At 50.4% G+C, this 25247-nt stretch overlaps 1 protein-coding gene across 5 annotated transcripts in view; it reads right to left on the bottom strand.

Moving 5' to 3' along the window:
* Nucleotides 1–25247, bottom strand: part of SLC24A3 (solute carrier family 24 member 3) — a 459014-nt gene that overhangs the window by 169182 nt on the left and 264585 nt on the right. For all 5 annotated transcript variants that reach the window (XM_022594224.2, XM_089896504.1, XM_022594228.2 and 2 more), the window contains exon 3: nucleotides 20092–20168. In XM_022594224.2, coding sequence (XP_022449932.1) covers nucleotides 20092–20168 — 77 coding nt within the window. The remainder of the gene's footprint in view (nucleotides 1–20091; nucleotides 20169–25247) is intronic.

Raw genomic sequence — 25247 nt, 5'->3', positions numbered from 1 at the left:
GTCAGCAATTTGTTCCCTTGGACCGTTTACTCTGCCAAACCTCAGTTTACTCATTTATAAAATGGGAGGATTAAGGGAGGAGGTGTGAGGAAGACTCCGCATGCTCCTCCTCATGTGGCAGACCACCAGCCAATGCCATTCCCCCTCCCCCTTCCCTTCACAGCCTGGAGCAGACCAGCTGGACGCCGTGTTTGTGCATTGTATATTCACAAGTACCGCGGTGCTCTCTCCCGCTCTCCCTTGTCAGCATCTTAATGGGAGAGAAGAAGTCGTAACTACTTGGTTGATTGTTTTTCTGAGCTTCTGGGCAATTCTCTGATGTACCTGGACCACTGGCCAGGTCCACTGATGGCTGAAAAATGACGCGGGGGCATTAGTGGCCTGTTACCCTGGTGGCTGAGCTTCAGCTGAGCATTATCGGGGGACCTTTCTGTCCAGCTCACACCCTGATGCCTTGGGCTCGTGCACAGGTAACGGACTGCAGTATACGGACCACCGGCAAACTGATTCTGGAGTTGTCTAGCATCTTGCCTCTAACCATGAATATTATTTGGGGGGCAGTGGCTCTTGTTTCTCTACAGAAGTCCTGCTCCTTATATGAAGCAGCTGTGGGCCTTTGTTCCGCCCACACTGGTCACGTGACTTGATATAATGCCAGGACCATGGAGATGAGCCTGTTCTCTTGTGACAAGAAGGTACAGAGCCTCCAAGAGTGCCTGGCTGTACCCCAGTGCTGCAGCTCCCAGCCACCACCTGGCGAGTGTCACTTGGACAATAATATCAACGCTTCTTTGTGTTTCCAGGCAGCCCAGGCCTCCTCGGAAGGGGCTGAGTCCCAGGGAATCAGACCGTGTTGCGGCTGACCAGGGATGGACGCTTGAAGTCACTCGTGAGCCCTTTCACATTTTTCTGCACCAATTGTGGATCTTGGAGTTGGACTGAACCTTGAGAACATTTTTCTCATTTAAAGGTGAAGAGGGGCTTCCCTGGTGGCACAGTGGTTGAGAGTCTGCCTGCCCATGCAGGGGACGCGGGTTCGTGCCCCGGTCCGGGAAGATCCCATATGCTGCGGAGCGGCTGGGCCCGTGAGCCATGGCCGCTGAGTCTGCGCGTCCGGAGCCTGTGCTCCGCAACGGGAGAGGCCACAACAGTGAGAGGCCCGCATACCGAAAAAAAGAAAGAAAAAACAAAGGTGAAGAGGCCAAGATCTGAGAAGGGCAAGTGACCTACTCAAGGTCATAGAGCTGGACTGTGGTAGCTCTGGGACAGAATGACTCACTAGCACTGAGCCATCATGGAAATCAACAAGCTTAAGATACTGACCTCCTCACCCAGCCACACTCTCTCTCCTTTGGTGAATGGTGCCATCGCCCATTTACCCCAAAGACAAATAGAGAGAGACCCTCAACTACTCAGACTAACAGAGACTACTCAACTGGTTTGAAGACATTCAAAGCAGCATCGCTCTCCTGTTGATGCCCAGCAACTGCTACCTCTTTGCACCTCGTTATCAGAAATATCACAACGGGAAACACTCTAGCTTCTGCCGTATCTTACAGTGCAGGACATCTCCTTCCCTTCCCATGCTGCGTCTCCATGCCAACACCATCACTAGATCACGTAGAGACAGACACACTCACAAAAGAGCTTTCTCCTTCCTAACAGTTTTTTGTTTTGTTTTGTTTTTTTAAAACAAGGGCCAGCTAATTTTATAAGGGATGACACAGTAAATCATCTCGTTAGTCATACTGAGTTCTTTCTAGTTTGGACAGATTCCTCTCTGAACTGACTTGTCTATTTACTATAGGAAGGGAGACAAGAGGATCCACTTTTTGCCATTTTTGGTATAGAAAAATCTGGTTCCTTTGCCAGCAAAGAGTGGAGCAAAACTTTCAGGCGGCGGGTGGTTAGGGAGTGTTCGCACGTGAGAAACGAGGAGTGTGTAAAAAACGCACAAGATGGCAGGAGAGATGGTCAACGTGGAATCGAAGGAAGGGGTGCACCCAGGTACCCAAGGTGGAACGAGCTTGAAATGTTTAAGGAACATGAGGAAGGTCTGTGGGGCGGAAGTGTGGTGGGCAGGTGGGGGGACATGAATTTGGAGAGGTGGGCAGACCCAGAACATGCAGCCCGATCCCCACGTATGTCTTTAAAGCACTGCCTGGACCGTAAGGTGGAACGTGGACATGAGCGGGGCATGCTGGTCCAGGGGAGGGATGATGATGGCCATGCCAGCAAAGATAGACAGGAGACTGGGATAGAGCCACAGGTTAGAGATGGAATGGCCGGGACTTTCTGATGGGTGGGGTGGGAAGGAAAGAAACCAAAGCTGATTCCTAAGATTCCAACCTGAGCCACTCAATGGACGTCGGCAACGATTTCTGAGATGGCCAAGCCAAGGGGCAAGTGGGTTTGCAGGGGAGAATGAAAGGTTGCTGTCTTTTAAAAACTCACAGCTCCATTTCAAACTGTATTCCGACTCCATGTCAACCTACGGAGGCTCCCTCTTCAATGGAGCTCTGAGTTGCCAAGGGAGAGATTAAAAACAGACAGACATACACACACCCCTTTATTTATCCAGAATCCCACTTTAAGTAATCCTGCCTAAGATGTTAAAATTTCTTTCCTATTGTCTTTTGAAAGAGGGTTACGGTATCCATAGATAAGCATCTGTGTGTGTCACGTGTGCATTCAGATGTGCCGTATGCGCACATGAGCCTGGGGATAAAATTACCCCCTGGGACCCGCCCTCTGCAGAGGAGAGTAAAGGGTTTTGCCTCAAGCCAACTCTGTAAAACAGGAAAGCAATGAAGTCAAATGAAGCTGGGCCTGTGTCCAGGAGAGGATGAGAGGACCCAGCACAAGCCAAGACTGTTGAGCCCATCACAGCTTCAGACGCTGAAAAGCATTCTGCTAACTGCCCAACACACACGTCTGCCTTCAGCCCTGTAGTCCACAGCGCTGAGGAAAAGACAGCTCTCACAAGTTCAAGAGGTGGAAAACATAAATCCTCAGGCTTCTACCCTTGTACGGAGCGCTAATGAAACAGCTCACAAGACAGATTCCATGATTACCTTTGGAGTCCACTCCCGGGCATGGAGCAGGAAGTCCTCAGTATTCTGAGGGTACATCACAAGGATCCACAAAGAGCATCCCAGCCACAGGCCCAAGGATGAGGCCACGGTTGGACCTAACTTGCATTCTTGCTTTGTGATTTCCAGGTGAAAGAGCATTGCATCAAGAAGTCTATTTTTAAACAGCTGCTAGTATCCTTGGGAGAAAGGTGAAGCGCGCCTTAGGAAACAAGACTCTCAGAGAAAGCATCACAGGTGTCCCAGGAGCCGAGGACACACACGTTGGTTTAGGAGTAGCGTAGGTGGGCGCCATCTTGGTCCCCGGCTGACAGTAGTGGGAAGCTCGACGACTGACAGTTTATTCCAAATAGCCTCTAAGCCAGCTCCTTGGGAACGGGTCCCAAATTCCCCAATGAAAGAGGGGGTGCTTACTGAAAGGGCAAGTTACCTCTGGGGGCCCTTGAGGTTCCTTAAAGTGTGAGGACAAGAGAGCGCTAGCGATGGGAACACTTCCGGAAAATCTTCAGGAGCCTCTGAAGAGGGTGAGACACTCTCTGGATCTCAGGGAAAGGGAGGGGAGTGGAGTCCTGGTGTCTGAGACACACAGGCCTGGCTCCTTCCGCGACGTCCCAAACCCCACCTCTGCCCATTCCTTAACTGATAACACATTCGGGTGGTTTTCATACGCAGGCACTGGCTTTGGTTGCTGAAATAATAGCTCGGTAGATCGAGGCCAACACTTCAAGGAAAGAATTTAACTTAATAGCGTAAGGGAACACTGTGGTTGTCATCAATGACATGTTTGTTTAGATGCTACATCTTGGTACAAATGTTCAGAAAGGACGCTGACTCATTGTGAAGTTGGGAAACAGACACAGCTCTGCAGGGGAGAGTCTCTGCTGTTCCTGGATCTCTGCAAAGCCCAAGCCACCTGGCGCCACTGACATCGTGGAGAGAGGCAAGGCACGTAACTGGGGTAGGTGGCATCGGTGTTTTTGCTTTAATCTACTCTCTCCTGCCTTGTACTCTGGGGTATCTTGAGCATTTAACTCAGGACACATCTCTCAATAAAGTCCATTCCCAAAAGGTCATCTCATTATACTCAGGATTGATGGATCGCCCAGCCTTAAGAAGCATCATGTTATTTTCATTGCTTTACTCTTACCCACCAGCCTAGTGGGCAGACCCTACACTCAGTAGCCAAGATATTAAGCACACGTCACTCATTCACTCGTGCACACCCCACGCCTTGGATAAGCTGTCCCTGCATGCAAGGTGCCGTCAAGGCAGCGTGGCCTCCGCTCACTCACACTAACCCGGGGAGGGGGAGAGGTAAGACGCACCGTAAGAGGGCGGCCTGCGTGACACTCCTTGGGAGACAAAAAAAGAAAGTGGCGATTCAGAGCAGGGGCAGATCTGAGCCAGTGAAAATTCCCACTTTTCCTTATGGGAAGTAAGAGAAAGCTTCAAGGAGGAGACGGCATCCAGCTGGAGCTCAGAGGAGGATTCCAAGGAGACCAAAGGTGAGAGCGGCCTGGCCAGGAACTGGGGGCAGGAAGGCCCTGGCATTCCTTGGTGGGTGAGGAAGAATCTGATTTTGTGAGACTGATATATGAGTGCAGAGAAGAAGGGAAAAAAAGACAAATGGCTGGCACATGGACGGTGAGGACACTCTGAAATAAGAATAAGAAAAATGACTAACAATTACCCAGCCCTTTCTAGCACCAGCCTGTGATCTAAGCGCTTGGGAGGATGGATTTCTTTCACCGCCCCACACAGAGGGCTCTCTGATGCAGACACTGTCATTATCCTCGTGTTACTGAAAACTAAGGGGAGGGAAGTAACTTGCCCAAGGCAACGTACCTAAAGAGCCATGAAGCTGGCATTGAACTCAGGCCCTCGGACTGTGACCCAACCCTGCCCCAGCCAAGCTGGCCCTCTGGCCATGGGGACGTTGCTGGCGGGACAGTCCTGAGCAAAGCAGGACCTGGACATCGCATTTGACATGTCAATCTGATGCTTATGGTGCTGGAAGGGAGGGGCCTGAAGGAGGCTGGAAGATCATTGTGATGGTGACTGTCCAGGCAAGAGGTGACCGTAGATGGATCCAGGGAAGAACAATGAAAACGATGGTTAATGTTCTGTGCTTGGCCCTGGACCAAGCACATCACACGCCTTATCTTAACCCACAGCGGAACTCCTATGAGGGCGCGGCTAGCCTTAGCCCCACACGCAGATGCGGACACTGAGGCCCCGAGCATTAAAGACCACACAGGCAGCATGTGGTTTACACTCTCGACCTTCTCACTAATCCTGAGAGACAGTAGGACTAATAGAATTTGTCAAGTCCAAAGTCAGACGCAGGGCCAGAGGAGACGCACCGAAGGAAACAAAAGCCCGGACTAGACAAGAGCCTTGCTATGCCAGAAGGAAAGGAAATGTGTGGGCTGAACAGAAAGAAAAGTGGCTGGGGCGGGGTAGGAGGGATGACACAGCACACCTGAGGGGACATGGCGGGTGCTGGGACTGGGGAGCTGCATGCAGATTCCTCTCCGTTCACTGGATGAGTGATAACATCATTTTTCCACTCCACCCACACACCTCCGTTGGTTCAGACAGACTGTGCAAAGCTGCAGGACAGTCTCCAGCCTCAGGAGTTCCCAGCCGGGTGGGGCTGGGAAGAAGATCTTGAGGGTGAGTTCAAGGTGTGGGCACAGGTGCCAGTTGGCTCCCATCTGGGGTGGCATGGCTGGCACTGGTCTCGGCAGACAGGGAGTGTCCACCATCATCATTGTTACCCACGCTCCTGGAACTCCATCCCGACAACATCCATCTATTGGCTGAGGGCTTCAGAGCAGTCGTCTCCCCCTGAAATGCAGCCCCCAGCCTGTGCCTGACAGGAGGCGGGGGATAAATACCGCAGCTCCCTCTTGCCTCAGTTTGTGTTGTCGTCAGAGGCCCGTGCTCTCCATCAGCTGCCAGTCCCTGAGGGATAAGTTCCAGCGCCTGCCACAGGGTAACTGGCTGTAGCACATACCCTCCACTGGCTGCTTTCCTTCTCTGCCTCATGCCCCAGGGTGGGGTCATCCTCCAGTGAAGCGCCTCCCTGGACCTTGTCTCAGGGTTGGCTTCTGGGGGGCCCCCGCCTGAGACACATGTCTGGGCCATTGGAGCTCTCCTGGTGAAGATCTGCAAGGAGGGAACGGTCCTCAGAACTGGCTGCAGATCTGGGTCCCTGGGGTGCAGAAGCTTCTGAACTTTAAGGTCAGGTTTTTGATTAAACATGAACCCCCTATCTGGAATCTCCGTGTTACACCAGGGGCAGGATGATAGAGGGAAATCGTCATGAAACTTGACAAAGAGCAAAACCACTGAGAACCAACATTTAAAACACAGGGAGCGTTTTCTGAAGCAGGAAGAAATACAATCCTGCAGGCTGTGGAACAAAAACCACAATCACAGAAAGACAGACAAGATGAAAAGGCAGAGGGCTATGTACCAGATGAAGGAACAAGATAAAACCCCAGAAAAACAACTAAATGAAGTGGAGATAGGAAACCTTCAAGAAAAAGAATTCAGAATAATGATAGTGAAGATGATCCAGGATCTTGGAAAAAGAATGGAGGCAAAGATCGAGAAGATGCAAGAAATGTTTAACAAAGACGTGGAAGAATTAAATAACAAACACCTAGAAGAATTAAAGAACAAACAGACATGAACAATACAATAACTGAAATGAGAAATACACTAGAAGGAATCAATAGCAGAATAACTGAGGCAGAAGAACAGATAAGTGACCTGGAAGACAGAATGGTGGAATTCACTGCTGCAGAATAGAATAAAGAAAAAAGAATGAAAAGAAATGAAGACAGCCTAAGAGACCTCTGGGACAACATTAAATGCAACAACATTCACATTATAGGGGTCCCAGAAGGAGAAGAGAGAGAGAAAGGACCTGAGAAAATATGTGACGAGATTATAGTTGAAAACTTCCCTAACATGGGAAAGGAAATAGCCACCCAAGTCCAGGAAGCGCAGAGAGTCCCATACAGGATAAACCCAAGGAGAAACATGCCGAGACACATAGTAATCAAATTGACAAAAATTAAAGACAAAGAAAAATTATTGAAAGCAACAAGGGAAAAATGAAAAATAATATACAAGGGAATTCCCCTAAGGTTAACAGCTGATTTCTCAGCAGAAACTCTACAAGCCAGAAGGGAGTGGCAGGATATATTTAAAGTGATGAAAGGGAAGAACCTACAACCAAGATTACTCTACCCGGCAAGGATCTCACTCAGATTCGATGGAGAAATCAAAAGCTTTACAGACACGTAGAAGGTGAGAGAAAGCTTTACAGACAAGTAAAAGGTAAGAGAATTCAGCACCACCAAACCAGCTCTACAACAAATGCTAAAGGAACTTCTCTAAGTGGGAAACACAAGAGAAGAAAAGGACCTACAAAAACAAACCCAAAACAGTTAAGAAAATGGTAATAGGAACATACATATCGATAATTACCTTAAACGTGAATGGATTAAATGCTCCAACCAAAAGACACAGGCTTGCTGAATGGTTACAAAAACAAGACCCATATATATGCTATCTACAAGAGACCCACTTCAGACCTAGGGACACGTATAGACTGAAAGTGAGGCGATGGAAAAATATATTCCATGCAACTGGAAATCAAAAGAAAGCTGGAGTAGCAATACTCATATCAGATAAAATAGACTTTAAAATAAAGAATGTTACAAGAGACAAGGAAGAACACTACATAATGATCAAGGGATCAATCCAAGAAGAAGATATAACAATTATAAATATATATTCACCCTATACAGGAGCATCTCAATATATAAGGCAACTGCTAACAACAATAAAAAAGGAAATCAACAGTAACACAATAATAGTGGGGGACTTTAACACCTCACTTACACCAATGGACAGATCGACCAAACAGAAAATTAATTCGGAAACACAAGCTTTAAATGACACATAGACCAGATAGATTTAATTGATATTTATAGGACATTCCATCCAAAAACAGCAGATTACACATTCTTCTCAAGTGCTCACGGAACATTCTCCAGGATAGATCACATCTTGGGTAACAAATCAAGCCTCAGTAAATTTAAGAAAATTGAAATCATATCAAGCATCTTTTCTGACCACAACGCTATGAGATTAGAAATCAATTACAGGGGAAAAAAACGTAAAAACACAAACACATGGAGGATAAACAATGTGTTACTAAGTAACCAGGAGATCAATGAAGAAGTCAAAGAGGAAATCAAAAAATACCTAGAAACAAATGACAATGAAAACATGACGATCCAAAACCTATAGGACGCAGCAAAAGCAGTTCTAAGAGGGAAGTTTATAGCAATACAAGCCTACCTCAAGAAACAAGAAAAATCTCAAATAAACAATCTAACCTTATACCCAAAGGAACTAGAGAAAGAAGAACAAACAAAACCAAAAGTTAGCAGAAGGAAAGTAATCATAAATATCAGAGCAGAAATAAATGAAATAGAAACAAAGAAAACAATAGCAAAGATCAATAAAACTAAAAGCTGGTTCTTTGAGAAGATAAACAAAATTGATAAACCATTAGCCAGACTTATCAAGAAAAAGAGGGAGAGGACTCAAATCAATAAAATTAGAAATGAAAAAGGGGAAGTTACAACAGACACCACAGAAATACAAAGCATCCTAAGAGACTACTACAAGCAACTCTATGCCAATAAAATGGACAACCTGGAAGAAACGGACAAATTTTTAGAAAGGTATAACCTTCCAAGACTGAACCATGAAGAAACAGAAAATATGAACAGACCAATGACAAGTAATGAAATTGAAGCTGTGATTAAAAACCTTCCAACAAACAAAAGTCCAGGACCAGATGGCTTCACAGGTGAATTCTATCAAACATTTAGAGAGCAGCTAACACCCATCTTTCTAAAACTCTTCCAAAAAATTGCAGAGGAAGGAAAACTCCCAAACGCATTCTATGAGGCCACCATCACCCTGATACCAAAACCAGACAAAGATACTACAAAAAAAGAAAATTACAGACCAATATTACTCATGAATAAAGATGCAAAAATCCTCAACAAAATACGAGCAAACAGAATCCAACAATGCATTAAAAGGATCATACACCATGATCAAGTGGGATCTATCCCAGGGATGCAAGGGTTCTTCAATATATGCAAATCAATCAATGGGATACACCATATTAGCAAACTGAAGAAGAAAAACCATATGATCATCTCAGTAGATGCAGAAAAAGCTTTTGACAAAATTCAACACCCATTTATGATAAAAACTCTCCAGAAAGTGGGCATAGAGGGAACCTACCTCAACATAATAAAGGCCATATATGACAAACCCACAGCAAACATCATTCTCAATGGTGAAAACTGAAAGCATTTCCTCTAAGATCAGGAACAAGACAAGGATGTCCACTCTCGCCACTATTATTCAACATAGTTTTAGAAGTCCTAGCCACGGCAATCAGAGAAGAAAAAGAAATAAAAAAATACAAATTGGAAAAGAAGAAATAAAACTGTCACTGTTTGCAGATGACATGATACTATACATAGAGAATCCTAAAGATGTCACCAGAAAACTACTAGAGCTAATCAATGAATCTGGTAAAATTGCAGGATACAAAATTAATGCACAGAAATCTCTTGCATTCCTATACACTAATGAAGAAAAATCTGAAAGAGAAATTAAGGAAACACTCCCATTTACCACTGCAACAAAAAGAATAAAACACCTAGGAATAAACCTACCTAGGGAGACTAAAGACGTGTATGCAGAAAACTGTAAGACACTGATGAAAGAAATTAAAGATGACATAAACAGATGGAGAGATATACCATGTTCTTGCATTGGAAGAATCAATATTTTGAAAATGACTATACCACCCAAAGCAGTCTACAGATTCAATGCAATTGCTATCAAAGTACCAATGGCATTTTTTGCCAAACTAGAACAAAAATTCTTTATGTTTGTATGGAGACACAAAAGACCCCAAATAGCCAAATCAGTCTTGAGGGAAAAAAACGGAGCTGGAGTAATCAGACTCCCTGACTTCAGACTATACTACAAAGCTACAGTAATCAAGACAATATGGTACTGGCACAGAAACAGAAATATAGATCAATGGAACTGGATAGAAAGCCCAGAGATAAACCCATGCACCTATGGTCAACTAATATATGACAAAGGAGGCAAGGATATACAGTGGAGAAAAGACAGTCTCTTCAATAAGTGGTGCTGGGAAAATTGGACAGCTACATGTAAAAGAATGAAATTAGAACACTCCCTAACACCATACATAAAAATAAACTCAAAATGGATTAGAGACCTAAATGCAAGACTGGACACTATAAAACTCTCAGAGGAAAACATAGGAAGAACACTCTTTGACATAAATCACAGCAAGATCCTTTTTGACCCACCTCCAAGAGAAATGGAAATAAAAACAAAAATAAACAAATGGGACCTAATGTAACTTCAAAGCTTTTGCACAGCAAAGGAAACCATAAACAAGACGAAAAGACAACCCTCAGAATGGGAGAAAATATTTGCAAACGAATCAACGGACAAAGGATTAATCTCCAAAATATATAAACAGCTCATGCAGCTCAATATTAAAGAAACAAACAACCCAATCCAAAAATGGGCAGGAGACCTAAATAGACTTTTCTCCAAAGACATACAGATGGCCAGGAAGCTCATGAAAAGCTGCTCAACATCATTAATTATTAGAGAAATGCAAATCAAAACTACAATGAGGTATCACCTCACAGCAGTTAGAATGGGCATCATCAGAAAATCTACAAACAACAAATGCTGGAGAGGGTGTGGAGAAAAGGGAACCCTTTTGCATTGTTGGTGGGAATGTAAATTGATACAGCCACTATGGAGAACAGTATGGAGGTTCCTTAAATGAACCAATTCATAGGGCAGAAATAGAGACACATGTAGAGGACAAACGTATGGACACCAAGGGGGGAAATTGGCGGTGGGGGGTGGTGGTGTGATGAAATGGGAGATTGGGATTGACATGTATACACTAATATATATAAAACGGATGACTAATAAGAACCTGCTGTATAAAAAAATAAATAAAATTCAAAAAGAAAAATACATGGAGTGTTTTCTGATAAATTAGAGCATGTAACGGGCTATTTTTTCCAGATTGATTTGTTCAATGTTTGCTAAAGACTAGTTCTTTCGGCTAAGTATCAGTATCTCATTGTGTGTTTAGCTTTAGAACTTACACTTTACAGAGGAAAAAATACTACAAAATTGTAGTCAGTATAGTACTATTATTCACAAATTGGGACTGTTGGCAATGTCATCTCAGAGGAACACAAAAATTAAGTTTGTTTTGTATGTAAGAAAATAAAGGAAAATAAAATAATTAGAGTGGGGAAGGGTGGACCAAGTGATAAATTAGATAAATAAGATGAAGAGAAGCATACAGCAGGCTGCAGGTGTCCAGTCCCCATGGGTAAACGTTTGGTATCTAAACAATGTGCATACTCTCTCCCATCACCATTTGGGGCTCCTCATAAGATCCAATGTGACACTGTCTGCTCCAAAGCTCATTCCCCCCAAAGCTTCTTTCTCTCTTGCGCTGCGTTCAGGACGTGAACCAAAGACACAGTAGATCAACTCGTGTCGCACCTTAGTGTGTGCCTGTCCAGAAGGGGCTGGAGTCTCAGAATTCTGCATCTCCTGTAGCCTCATGGGTTTTAGAGAGGGAACGGATGTGCATAATAATAATGGTAGGTGATATCTCTTCAGCCTTTGCCTCAGAAGCAGAACTGGATTCCAGGATTCCAGTGCAAGTCTTTTAACTGGGAGGGGGGGATCTCAGGAAGACCCCCCTGGAGAAGAGCAGGAAAATGAGTTGGGGAAGAACGGGCAGCTCGTCAAGGTGTGTTATCCAGCAAGATGCTGGATGGGCACCTAGAGCTTATCCCTGCTTGGACAACTGTGGGAGACAGGGTGGCGTTTCCGTGAGCACATCCGAGACACAAGGGAACCGAGGCATTTATTTATTCACCAACCCCTCTCTGTCTGAGGGCTACTTCTGGGGGCTGGTGACTTCCTGGCACATCTGCGCTGCCCTGCATTCTGGTAGAATGGGCTCTGGGGACCAGAAAAAGCCCAGAGTCACGGGGGCTGGATGATGGGGGGGGTCAGGCAGGCACGCACCAGCTGTAAATACTAAGTGGGTACAGGTGGGGCATAATCCAGGCAGCGCCGGATCCTCTGCCAAGAGCTTTGCACGCCTATCTTCACGCATTCCTGAAAGCAGCCAGATGAGATGGGTGCTGCATTTACCTCCAGTGACCGATGGGGAAACTGAGGCTTGGCAAGGTAAAGCAGCTTGTCATGGCTACGCGGCTTATCGGTAGAAAAGCCAGGACTGACCCTCAGGTGGGTTTCACTCAAAGTGCATGCTCTAAACCTCCAGGCTTTATATCCAGCTCCGGGTCCTGGAGAATCAACCACCAGCCAAGCTGTGTGCAGCCCATGGTGCCTAATGGTCAGCCCTGAGTCGTCTGAACTAGGTCTCATGCAAGGAAAGGAGTGAGTAACTTAAGATCTATCGGAACATAATTTACCCTCTTTGTACTAAGCCTCTCTGGACACCAGTTTTAGCTTTGAGTTGACACTGACAAATTAAGGACATGCTCAGCACTTTTCCAAGAGTAAACAGGAAATTCCACAAGCTCCTCTAATCATTTTTCTCTTCCAGGGTGAAATCCCTTAACTAAACACATCTACCTCACCAGTGAGCTTGTGCCAGGGCCTTGCTGAGCAGATCCTGTGGGTCCCCTTAAATGTTAAAACCCCTGAGGCAGCCCCTGTCCCAGAGCCCTGGGCCCTCCAAGACGGGGCTGTCTCCCAGTGGGTCTGCCTCTGGTCCTTTGTGATGGGTTAAGCACAGGTGAGCTGCCCTTAGAGGGATGTGGGGTGGGGAGAAGGTGAAGACTAAAGAACCTAACATTTCCTGAGTATCTACTATGTGCTCCCACTTTACAGATGTGGAAATTGAGGCCAGGAGAAGTTCTGTAACTTGTTCCAAAGCCCCCAGCATGTTGGTGATATACAAACTTTCTCACTCCTAATCTCAGTGTCCTACTCTCTCATCAAACATCCCATCCTGGTGGCCTGGCAGTGCCTTCTCTGCATCCCATTTGTTGGAGCTACTAAATCCATCAGAGGCTGGGGTAAAGGAGCAGCGCCTCTTTCCTGGTGACCTTTTATTCCCGGCCACCTCTGCTTCGTGATTTTGAGTTGACAACATAAGCAAAGGGAGGGATGATGCTGAATTAGAATTCATCTCTAGGCTTTCTAGGGGAGCCCCTTCCACTTGTGGTTATTTAAATTTATATTAATTATAATAAAATTTAAAATCAGACTAACCTCTCAGTCAGACTAACCACACTTCAAATGCTCAGTAGCCACAGGCGGCCAGCAGCCCCCGTATTGGAAGGAGCAGAGAGAGAACACCTCCATCAGCACAAAAAGTTCTACTAGATAGCGCTGGTCTATACAAGTAAAGTTGAGTCTCAGGCCCAAAAAAGCAAAAGGGTGGCCTTGGAGAGCTAAAAATAACCCCTGGGGCTGAGGTGGAGCTTTGACATGCAAAGCTGCCTCTCCAAGTCGGCGCGGGGTGGGGGGTGGGGGTGGGGGGGGGCAGGAAGGGCCCCCTCCACCTCCTGCTGGTACCCGGCCCCTCCATCCCCTGAGAACTGGCTAGGGCATCAATTAGTTTATTCTTTGGCTCTTAACAAAAGCAATCTGGGCCCCAGGGAAGGGAGTGGATCCAGGGAAACTATTTTCCAGATATTATAATTAAACAGATAACTGGAAGCAGCCCAGCCCACAAGGAAATGATATCCACTGAGTGAGGCCCCTTCCAGAGAGCCCCCTCCCCCAGGACTGAAAGGGGATTGGAGTTCGGAGGAGTCAGGGAGAGGAAGGGAGTCCTTCCCACCTGAGATGGGGCTCTCCCCCAGGTTCCCAGGGAGCACATCCAAAGTAGCCTTCACCTCGCTCTGGGTGGGGGGTTAGGTTGGAGTTAGGGTGCAGGCTGCAAAGCCAAGAGTCCCCCTTCAGGATCCGCCCACCCTCCTGTGCTTCAGTCTCCCTGACTGAGGAAGACCTGACCAAGTGTCAGGTCGGCTGGTGACCCATGGTCTGGCAGGAAAAACACGAGGCTTCTGGGGGTTGTGAATTAAGGGACAGTGAACAGTGCGGTTGGGGCGGGGAGTGAGCAAGCAGAGCAGAGGCAGAGGACACCAGGGGGAGCCGGGGGCAGCTCGGGGGCAGAGATGGCCTAGAGGGGGCAGGACAGAGAGAGCCAGGGCACGCAGGCACTCTGCTTGGGCTAGGCGGGCAATGCCGCGACATCAAGGAAATGCAGACTGGACCTAGAGAAACCACAGTTGCAGAGGGAGGACGATATCTGAACAGCCTCACCCTCGAATCCCAATCACATTTCACCACCTCTGTCCCAGGGGCCTTCCTCCGGTGCCAGTTGTTTTCCTCTGCAGCTCTGGGGAGACAGGAGGTCTTCATGGAATCATGAGACAGAAGTGAGCAAGTTCTTGAGTTCAAAAAGCTGATCTGGGAATAAGGGAGAATCTGGATGCAGGCTCACAGAGTGAGTTTCCCCAATTCCTAGACCAGATTAAAAACTTCCGGCGCAGAGAAGGAGGAGAGAAATGTGGACAGGAGCTGGGGGCTTGAGGAGGCCACCAACCTTGGGGATCCAGCCCTGGACACCATCCTATGGGGATGCTGCAGGGACTGACATGAACGGTCCCCGTTGCTGCCCCTGGAGCACCTCCCTGGGCGGGAGCCCTCGCACGATGGCCCAGCACACGGCTCCTGCCTGTGCTTCTCAAACACCCACGCTGTTGGGAGCCCATCTCCTCTCCTCACGTGGGAGCCACTAAAATGGGCACTGGACACTGGGATGCAGTGAGGATGGACATATGGGCAAGGGAGTCCCCCCACCGGACAGAGCTGGCTGAAGGCAGATGGTCAGGGACCTCCTGGTGGCCTGAGCATACCTTTGGCCACCCTGGGAAGCCTGATGTGACCCTAAAAGCTCCTCGGAGGAAGAAGTCTCTTCCGTGGGCACAGAGTGTCTAGGTTTTAGAACATAAGGATGGATGTCAGAAACATTCTCGTTGATGTTTCTTTCCTGGGCTGGTCCATGGGTGGGTCTGAGTCACTGGACCAGCTAGCAGCCCATCTTCCAGACTCACTTAGCAGAATTTGCGTTTGTAAGGCCTCCACGTTCATTTCCAGGAGTGCGATACTTTACCACCTCACACCCAAGCACGTAGAAATCTCTGCCCGCCGAAAGAGAGGAATCACGCTAAAAATGCAAAAAGAAGGCTCAAAACTTAGGCAGAATCCCTTCGAAAGCTAACAAGGCACACGGGGGGCATTTACTTCTGCCGTGGAGGCTGATTTATTAAAGACAGACCAGTCTTGAGAAAGAATCTCAAATATTGATGACTTAAAGCTTCTTCACTGGAAGAGAAAATGTGGAGCCCGGCTCACAATCGCGGAGATTCAGCTGTCTACATGCAGGATGCGCAGCAAAATGTCACAAGGTATTTATAAATCACCAACAAAGCATGATTCCACAAAGTCATCTACAGGCTTGTTTGTCCATTTGGGGCAGGGCCCATGAGTTTCTAGGGGGCACATTTCCTCACAGACCAGGCAACACTGCCTTCAGCATCTCAACGTTAGAACAGGCTGACTGTAAAGCAAGTTCTCAGACAAGTGTGTTTCCTCGGGGATAGGCATTGTTGATAAAGTTACACAGACGACGATTTGCACTCTAGGAAGGAACCCATATGGAAAGAAAGTCGGAAGGACTCTTTTTCTAATGCAGTCTCAGGCCTGAGCATTTCTGACAGCCACAAAACCAGAAAAAGCCAAGGGAAAGCTGAAGTCACAGTGTGGGGAAATTTTAACCAGAAATGGCTACGTGATTTCCACAAAGCTCACACAAAAGAGGGAAATTTTAACCAGAAATGGCTACGTGATTTCCACAAAGCTCACACAAAAGAGGGGAGTATTTGTGTGAAAGGAAAGAAAAAGAGAGGTAAGCTTTTTTGACAAGTAAGATTGAAGGATGGTTTTGGGGAGTCCTCGGAACCACCTGTGACCAGAGGCCAGCACCCGGCTAAACTCAGCAGCTACATGAAAAGCCTCCGGTGAAAAGCAAGCTCACGGGGTCTGTGTGGAAAGGGGTATGTGAGTGTAATCAGGTTTTGGGTTATACTCTGAAAGGCTCAGGCACTCCGGTGGAGACCCCAAATCACTGCCAGTCGGTTCCTGGGGCCCTCTCCCTGGGGCGGCCTGGGGTGACAGGACACAGCTCTGGGACCCTCCCACAGAGGGCTTCCGTCCCCTCACTGGAGGAGGCTAGATGATGAGTCCCCACATCCCATTTATGATGTCCTGAGAGGTGTTCCTCAGGTACCTGCATTCTAGGAGCCCTACTCAAATGGCCCTGAGCCTTCCTCGCTGGACCTCCTGGACCTCTGTCGCCTGGCTGGGGAGCAGACTGCTCTGGGTCACCTCTGGCCATGCCTGATCCAATTCCCCAGGCGAGGAGGGATGGTGACTGGGGGCTGCTTCCCCGCACTTCCAAGCCAGCAGCCGAGTCACCTCTTGGTACCTCCCACCCTCCCACCTTAGTTTCCGCTCACTCCAGACCCCGTGGACTCGAGGGTCTACATCTTCGATCACGGGTTTCTGGTTCCTGCCTGGAATCCCTTCCCCCTTCTCCTTTAGAAAATGCCTGCCCACTTTTCAAACCCACTCAGCTGCCCTCCAGCACTGCGTGGAGCCTTCACTGCGTTCCCACGGCACTGGGGGGACCACGGCCACACTCACACACTGTGGGAGCGGTCCAGAGGTGGGCCTGCCTACAAGACAGCGGGCTCCTGCAGGGTGAGCTGTGTTCAGGCTTTTAGAAGGGTCCAGCCCGGTGCCACCATGTTGCAGGGGCTTGGAGATCTTTCCAGCAGGCTGAGCGCAGGAACCTGTATGTAGCTCCCGTAGCTCTGACTCATGCATTTATCTGTTCACTGGCCACCGAAACAGCTCAGGTTAGCCCTGGCAGCCTTTCTTACAACCAACAACGTTCATCTGACAATTTCTAAGCGCCTTAAATGTGTTGGGTGCCATAGTGGGTGGAGGGGTAAAAAGAACAGTTTGTCTCAGTGCTGAACAATCAAGGACTGAGCAGCTTTTGTTTTGCGACTCGTCAGACGCTGCATAAGGGTTTCTCGTGATGCTCAGGTCCCCCCAGGGGCCTTATACTCTCAAGGGTAGGATAACATAGACTTGCTCCTTGACCCTGGGGAGGCCACCAGCAGGCCCACCCTGACAGGTGAAGAAGAGGGGCCCCTCCTGGGCCGAGCCTGGCCCCGTCCTGCACCTGCCTGCACGTGGACCCCCACTAGGCAGCAGGTCAGGCTTCTCCACTGGGGTCTCCTCCCTCTAAGAGGTGGGTCCGGGAGGAGGCCTGCACAGGCCTTGGCCATAGGTACAGGCTGCCTGGGTGGAGAATTCTGAAATTCCGGGTGCCTGGAGCGTGGTCTTGAAGGGGTGGATGCTGACCTTGTCCCCTGGACTCCCTGCCCTGTGGCTTCTATGATGCAGGGCCCAGGGCCGAGGATGGGGGTCAGAGCCAGTGATGACAAAGTGTGAAGCTGCAGGCTTATGTCCACTCTTTTAGGCACGTGGGGAAAAAAAGCACCTTTAAGCAAAGGGGAGAATTACCCTTGTTTGTCTACTTGGCCTTCATGCCTGCCTGGGATGCACTGCCACAGAGGGCAGAGGCCTTACGGGGACCCTCGGCTCACGGAGGACAAGGCGCACGCACTCAGGACCAGTGGGAGGTGGAGCCCCGCCATCGGCAGATAACCGCACTGCCTTGGGAGACGGAAGCTCGTGCCGTTCGGGCCCGGGCCAAGAGTGGAAGCCTCATCTCTCACATGCCGAGGCATCAGGGCGCTGAGGCTGCTGGGGCGTTCTCAGCCCGGTGACCAGGAAGGCTCCCTGGTGCCAGGGGTGGCAGCTGCCATCCACAGTAACTGCTGTGTGCCTGTAACTGCGCTGAAGGGCAGGAGGCTGCAGAGTCTGCTCTATCGTTTGGTATTTTTAGAGAATGTCTTTGCTGACAGAAGATCCCTCGTGCCTGTTTTTCAGGCAGGGTATTGGCCGGTTGGGGTGAGTGGGGAAAGTTCACCAGGAAGGGGGTCACGCTGAGGGCAGCTTATGCATCCAGAGGGTAAATATCTTACCGGAAGCCACGCACAAAGCAGGGAGCACAGAACTGGGCCCCAACCCATGTCTGGTCTGACTCCAAAGCCCAGGGTGTGCCCACTGACCTACTCAGGTCAGGTGTGGTTGGAAAAGTAAGGTCTCTGTGCCCTCCCCTGAGTCATGGTGTATGTGTGACTGCAATAGAGGCCGCTGGAAATGACGTGTGTGACTTCTAAGGCCGGGCCATTCAGGGCTTCTTCCTTGTCACCGTGACCCTCCCTCTGCAAACCCTCAGCTGCCACGTGGAGCCACGCTGGAGGGGCCACAGCAAGGTGCTCTGGTCAGCAGTCACAGCCGACCTAGTCCTCTGGGCACCGCAGACACAGAAAGCAAACAAGGGAGTGGACGAGCCTTCTTCGAGGGCTCCTCCAGCAGCAATGGCTCCAGCCCCAGCCATCGGTGTCACCACCAGCCGTCCGAATCGTCCCACCCCGGGCCCCGGATCCGGGGGTACAGCATCCCCTCTGTGCCCTTTCTGAACTACTGACCCCTGGAACCCATGAGAAACAGAAAGTGGTTCTTGGGTGTGTCACTAAATTTGGAGACTGTTTCCCAGCAATAAGTAATCAGAACGGAATTAAGAGCATTCCGGGGGAGAGTGAATGCCGCCGAGATGGGAAAGCACGGTGACGGACCTAGTGGAGCCTCTGCCCGGGTCTTTCTGGTTCTGCAGCCACTCCTTCGAGACAGCTTCACCCCTGCACCCTCCCCAAACTCTCCGAATGGGGACAAGGAAAATCAAAGGCCTTCAAGCCACTGGGCCTGTGGACGAAGTGCTAGGGCAGTGGTGGATATTAAGAGCCAGAACACACTTTTATGGACCATCTACTACGTGCCATTACATTTAATCCACGAATTTAACAAATACTTTGGCCCCATCATGTGCCAGGAACAGGTCTGGGAAGGAAGCCACGCACAAAACTATGTCCCTGTTCTCATGGGGCTGGTGTGTGAGTGAGGGTGACGGGCAGTAAGCAAATAACTCTATAATATTATGTCACAGAGCGCTCGGTGCTGTGGAGAAAAGTAAAGCCGGGTAAGGGGAAAGACAGGCAGTTGACAAAGGCTGGTTGGAAAAGGAAGGCCTCCTCGAGAAGGTGGTGTTTCAGCAGAGAGAGCCCAGGCTCTGCCCAACCTCAGAACCCACGCCCTGGGCATGGGTATCAAGGAAAGAAAAATCCAGGTATCTTCCAGTGTACACACCTGTGGCCTCTTAGAAACAGTACATTTGGATACACACTTCCATATATAAAACAGATAAACAACAAGGACTAACTGTAAAGCACAGGGAATTATACTCAACATCTTGTAATAACTTATAATGAAAAGAATCTGAAAAAGAATAGGTACACGTATATGTACACACACAGAGATATTACGTAACTGAATCGCCGTGCTGCACACCTGAAACATTGTAAATCAACTATACTGCAATAAAAACATTTTTTAAAAGTACATTTGGAGATCGCCCTCTATGGGGCTCACAGGCCCCCTACCAGGCATGTGAACAGGAGGGGAGACTCCTCTGAGGGCACCTCTCTGCATCCCGCCCCCCAAGACCCCCGCCAGGCCTTCCCTCCGGCCCTGAAGACAGGGCCACCAGAGGGGTACTTACACAGAGCACGTGGAGGACCACTGCCCCCTGTCTTCTGTCCTCGTTGGTGAAGATGTCATTGGGGAACTCGTGCAGGGCTACAGAAGGGAGAGAGAAAAACAGCTCAGTACAGGTGGCAACACTTTCAGGGCGGGAGGTCTGGGACAGCGCCGCCACCTGGATGAGGAAAGATTACATCTATATGTTCACAAATCTCTAACTGGAATTTGGTGTTTCCTCCAGATAAGAACGGAGGCAACAAATTGCAGCTGTGCTAGAAGCACCCGGGCTCTGCCCCCAGGAGACACGTTCATGATCCTCTGTCCTGCCATCCTCATGGCTCACTCATCACTTTAGCGTGAGGGTGGCTCGCAAACCGCCACCTGCGACCAAGGGTTCGTGAGAAAACACGGGAACCACGATCATGCAGGTCTGTCTTCTAACACAGTGACAACTTCATTGCAGTGGATCAGTCTCCCTCTGTCACCTCACACATCTTGCAAACACTGAAATGTTTTCCCGAGCAGAGGTCTGCAGGCTTCAGGGATTACCCAGGGGTCCGTGGCACACACAGGATCAAGTCCCTGCTCTAAACTGTCCCTCTGTCCCTCCTTTCCTTGTCCCACTCCTGCCCTGGCCTGGGGCCTGGGCCTCTTACGAATCCCTCCCGGCTCTCACTTCTATAACACATTGCCCTCCCCTCCCCAGGGAGTCCAGTACAGGGCAGAAACCACGAGAAACCAGCCTTTCCGCCCACTTTCCAAACCCAGGACGCTGATGATGGCCGCTGCGGGGCAAAGCTAAGGAGAGGGAACCCTGCAGGGCAGGCCTGTCTCTCACCCTCGGGCACCCAGAGCCCAGATTTCCTGTCACCATCCGGCCCACCGTGCGCCTGGACCTGGCCGACCCTGAGCCCCACTCTGTGGTTCTGAAGATGACAAGCCCTGCCCACAGGTCCTTCCTGATGTGCCCTTCGTCTGTATGAACTCTCAGCGCCCGTGGGATGGGTTGGCTGCTGACAGGCCAGGATGGGCAGAGACGGAGGCTCTGAGGGCAGGACGGCCACACAGACTTGTGCAGAGTTGACAAGGGCGCACGCAGTGAGCTCTGCTCCTGGCAGGCGTGGGCCCTGCACTTCGCACCCACTACGCCTCTGACCCGGGACAGAAAGCTGCTGCTCCCGTGCTGTAGACGAGGAACCCGAGGTGCAGCCAGACTGGACACCATGCTAGAGGGTCCACAACGAGGACCACGCACCCAGCAGACGGGCCGGGGCCGCCCTCGTGCTGTGATCCCGGCTCCCGGCATCTATTAACCATCTTACTCCACCCGGTGACCTCTTCCTTCTGCGGGCCCCCTCCAAGCAGGGGACCTGATCTGATCTAAATTCTGCCTCCACACACCAGAGGGAAGCAGGTGGGCTGTTTGTTCCTTTGCATTTCTCTGTGCAGCTGCCACGGGGCTTTTCAGCGCCGGGCAGTTCCCGGGTAAATGTGACAATCCCATTGCTCACCTACCCCCAGAAGTGGAGACTGGTTGGTTGGCCTCGTTAGTGTATCGATCAGGACAGCCGTCATCCTGGGGAAACTGAAACCAGGGTCTGCCCTGTGATGGGCGCCACGCAGAACATTCACGCGTGGGGACCGCCTACCATCAGCGAGGAGGAAGTGGGAAAAGTGAGGGGGCATCGAGGTACCTCTGGTGCTGATATATGGAAGCCAGCTACTTTCATCCCTCCTACCCCACCCTGGCTGAGGGCAGCAGGTGAAGGGAGTGAAGGCCACGGTGCAGGCAGCCTTACCAGTCCGCGTCTGCAAGGCACCCACACCGTGCCAGCTCCGTCATCCCTGCCTCTCTACCAGGACCTGCAGGAATGGTTTGATCAAGGGTACTATGTCAGTATGTGATACATTTATGTTTCGAATCCAGGCATTTTGGTTTTTAAATCCCCTTGGCACTCAACAGTGAGTGGAATGACCATGACCAGGTGGATCCTCTGGGCTTTGAGTTTTGGTAGGGGAGGGTCTCGGCAGAGGTCTGGATGCCCAGCCAACCCTGGGACCTGGCTGGGGCTCTTGGATAGGACCAGGCTGAGGGCTGTGCCCTTGGATGGGGAAGGACCCACAGAGCCCAGTGCTGACGCCGGAGGGGCTGAATGCTGTCCAAAGTCCTGGCCAAGCACGTGTTGGGCGGGGGTGAGGAGGGGACGGGAGGGGGGAATGGGCGTGGGGACCACAGCAGTCTCCTTCAGGCTTCTCTTTCCTTACAGCTCAGGGACCCTCCTCTCTCTCTGGGGAGTGGGAGGCTTGGCAGTGTCCCCGTCTTGATCTGCTCTTCCTGGCCTGGTGCCTGATTCATCACCAGCCGGAAACTCCTAGTCCCCGGTCAAGGGTGTCTCCTCCTGTCGGAACCCATGACTGGCCACGAGAAAATCGGTGAAATTCTCCGTGAGATGATCCCAGTGTAGCAGCGGGGGGGGGGGGGGGGGGGCTGGGGGCTGTGAGCAGAGCAGCCGGCCCTGCCGGACCTCCTCACTGAGCTGAAGGTGGCTGGGCAGTGGCTGAGACAAAGCGTGGGTGTGTCAGGGGGTCAGCTGGGGGGAATGCAAGGCAGTGGAGAGTTAATTAAATGCTTTCAAATTGGTTTGCTTATGAACAGCAACAGACATCTTCTTTGGTGGATCCCAGGCGTGTGGGAAGAGCGGCCAGGAGAAGTATGCCCGGGAAGCCTCACCTGACACGGTTCCCACTCCGAATGCCCCTTCATGGCAGCCCCTCTGAAAACATGCACTGGGCTGCCGGTGAAATTATTACAATGATTTCAAAGAGCTAACGCACACCTTGCAGAGAATACTGCAGGTATTTCACGCTCCCTCTTAGAGATACATCATCTTTTGGAAAAACGTCACGAAAAGAGATTTCTTTTAACAACCTAGCTGGGGCTGTCTCCTCTTGCCCTCCAAGAGATGAGCTTCCTTCATAGGTGGGTCGCTCCAGAGCAGGCCCCCAGACAACAGTTTGAAGGCCAGCAGGTGGCCCCAGGAGGGGAGTGGAGAGGTAAGATAAGAAAGGGAAGGAGCTGATACATAGGCTCAGACTTGCCAGGGCCCCTCTGGGAGCCACTACAGAACATGCCCCGGGGCTATACATGGACCCCCATCCGTCATGTTTAAGGCTGTCTTCAACACTTTAGGGCAGACCCTTAACACTTCTGCACACCTCTGCACTGGCCAAGTCAGGTGTGTTCCTGGGAACAGAGAAGGCCCTAGACAGAGTCACAGGCGCATCAAGAAACCATCCTCGCACGTGGCGTGGTGATGCCTGCATGGTCTGCGTGGTGTCTGCAGGGGATGCCCATGATCTCCATGATCCTCCAAGCGCCCTTCTGAGGGAATGCAAGGGAAGAGGGATGGGGTGTCTCTATGAATAGGAGGAAGGGCCCCTAACTTGCTCATGAATAACTGGCGTCAGCACAGAGCGGCAGGGCGTGGGGTGGAGGTGGCAGAAGGAAGACCCTGGGCCCGGGCCTAAAAGTCTGGGTAAACTGCCGTTGTGCTGTGCCTTCCGAGTCCAGCATGGCAGTGCCTGAGTGTTCAGAGCGCACCACAGTGGGCTGCATTGTAACCTGTTCTTATATTAAGCATCGAATCCACCACGTTAGAATCTTATCTGGCTCATCTGCAAAGGGCAGAAGCAGACGACCCTGGCCACAGAGGATGTGTCTCGGGAGCAGCCCTGTCACCAGAGACCCACGGGGGCAGCAGCTTTGTTGGAGGGACGCCCCCAGTGCTCATGACTTATCTCATCAGCCCCTCCTATGCACCCCACACAGCGTCTACCAGTACCCACGCTGTTATTTCACGCAGCGTTGCTTTGTCCAGGTTCTAAAGCAGTTTGGTATGATGGTGTTTAATCTCCCTAAGAAGGGGTCAGCCTGGGCCCCGGAAAGCGTCCTCAGTAGGGCATCTGGAGCTGTGAGGTTCACACCCAGGCCTCCCACGGTGTGGCCTTTGTCGACGTGTCACTTCACCTCTGCGGGCCTCAATCCACCTGTTGGCCCATCTGAAAAATGGCTGCGGCTCCTCGTCTCCGCTGCCTCTGGTCCACGCACACAGTACGGTCAGTGCATACAGCAGGTGCCTAATAAGTGGCAGCAGGATGAAGAGCTCTGAAGGGAGGGGACTGGGACACTGACCGGGGATGGAGTGAGTCAGCCTTCCCCGGCTGGCCCTACGGTTCAAGAAAATAGCTGCCAGGGCTTCCCTGGTGGCGCAGTGGTTGAGAGTCCGCCTGCCGGTGCAGGGGACGCGGGTTCGTGCCCGGGTCCGGGAGGATCCCACATGCCGCGGAGCAGCTGGGCCCATGAGCCATGGCCGCTGAGCCTGCGCGTCCGGAGCACGCCCCAGAAACGGCGCTTTCAGAAGAGCTGCAGTTGCCCAAGAAGAGTGAACAGAGACAGGGTGGCCCGCTGGACTGGAAGACTCTGCCCAGCACTTCTTGGCTTCAGTTTCCTCATCCGTAAAACCAGGCGGGGCCTGCAGTGCGTCCCGCAGAGCTGATGGCGGTACTGATGCCATCCCAGCCGCCCTCCACTTGGCAGTGCTTCTTGCATCCAAATCCAAAAGAACCAAGGGCGTTTCTTAAGGCCTGAGCTAGGATGCTCACCATTGCTGGGAACTTATCGTCATCCTGGGACTGCTGGTTAGATTCCATGTAAGAACCCACCATGCGGAATCAGGGCTGGGTTCAGATCCCACCTATACCACTCACACGTTATCTTTTCTCCTCTCTGAGCCCACCTCCTTCATCTGTGAGATGAGGTGTGGATGCCATCCGTGCAGTGTTGCCGGGAAGAGCACAGACAGCGTGTGTGAAACACCTCCCGCCATGCTTCCCGGGTACCTATTGCATTTCTTCCTAATTATAATGATGGTGGGATGCTGCCCGGCAGGGGGCCGAGGACACATTCCTCACAGTGCTGGTGTTAAAATCCACCAGTCACCAACTCCTGCCTGCCTGGCCTCTGCGTCTGTTCCTCCAGGGTGGCGTCCGGTCTGAAGGAGCTGCGTGAGTGCATGAGCCTCTGGTAAGTGCTTCCCTGTTCGTGCTGTTGGGAGCCCGAGGTTCCCTTGTCATGTTAGGAACAGCAACACATCCAGCTGAGGGTTCCCCCCAACA

This window comes from Delphinapterus leucas, chromosome 15 (assembly GCF_059928025.1).
Source record: "Delphinapterus leucas isolate spDelLeu-1000000601 "Yukka" chromosome 15, BTC_Dleu_Yukka2, whole genome shotgun sequence".
Taxonomy (NCBI): Eukaryota; Metazoa; Chordata; class Mammalia; order Artiodactyla; family Monodontidae; genus Delphinapterus; species Delphinapterus leucas.
Note: the sequence above shows the minus strand (reverse complement) of the source record. Positions and strands in the feature narration are given on the sequence as shown.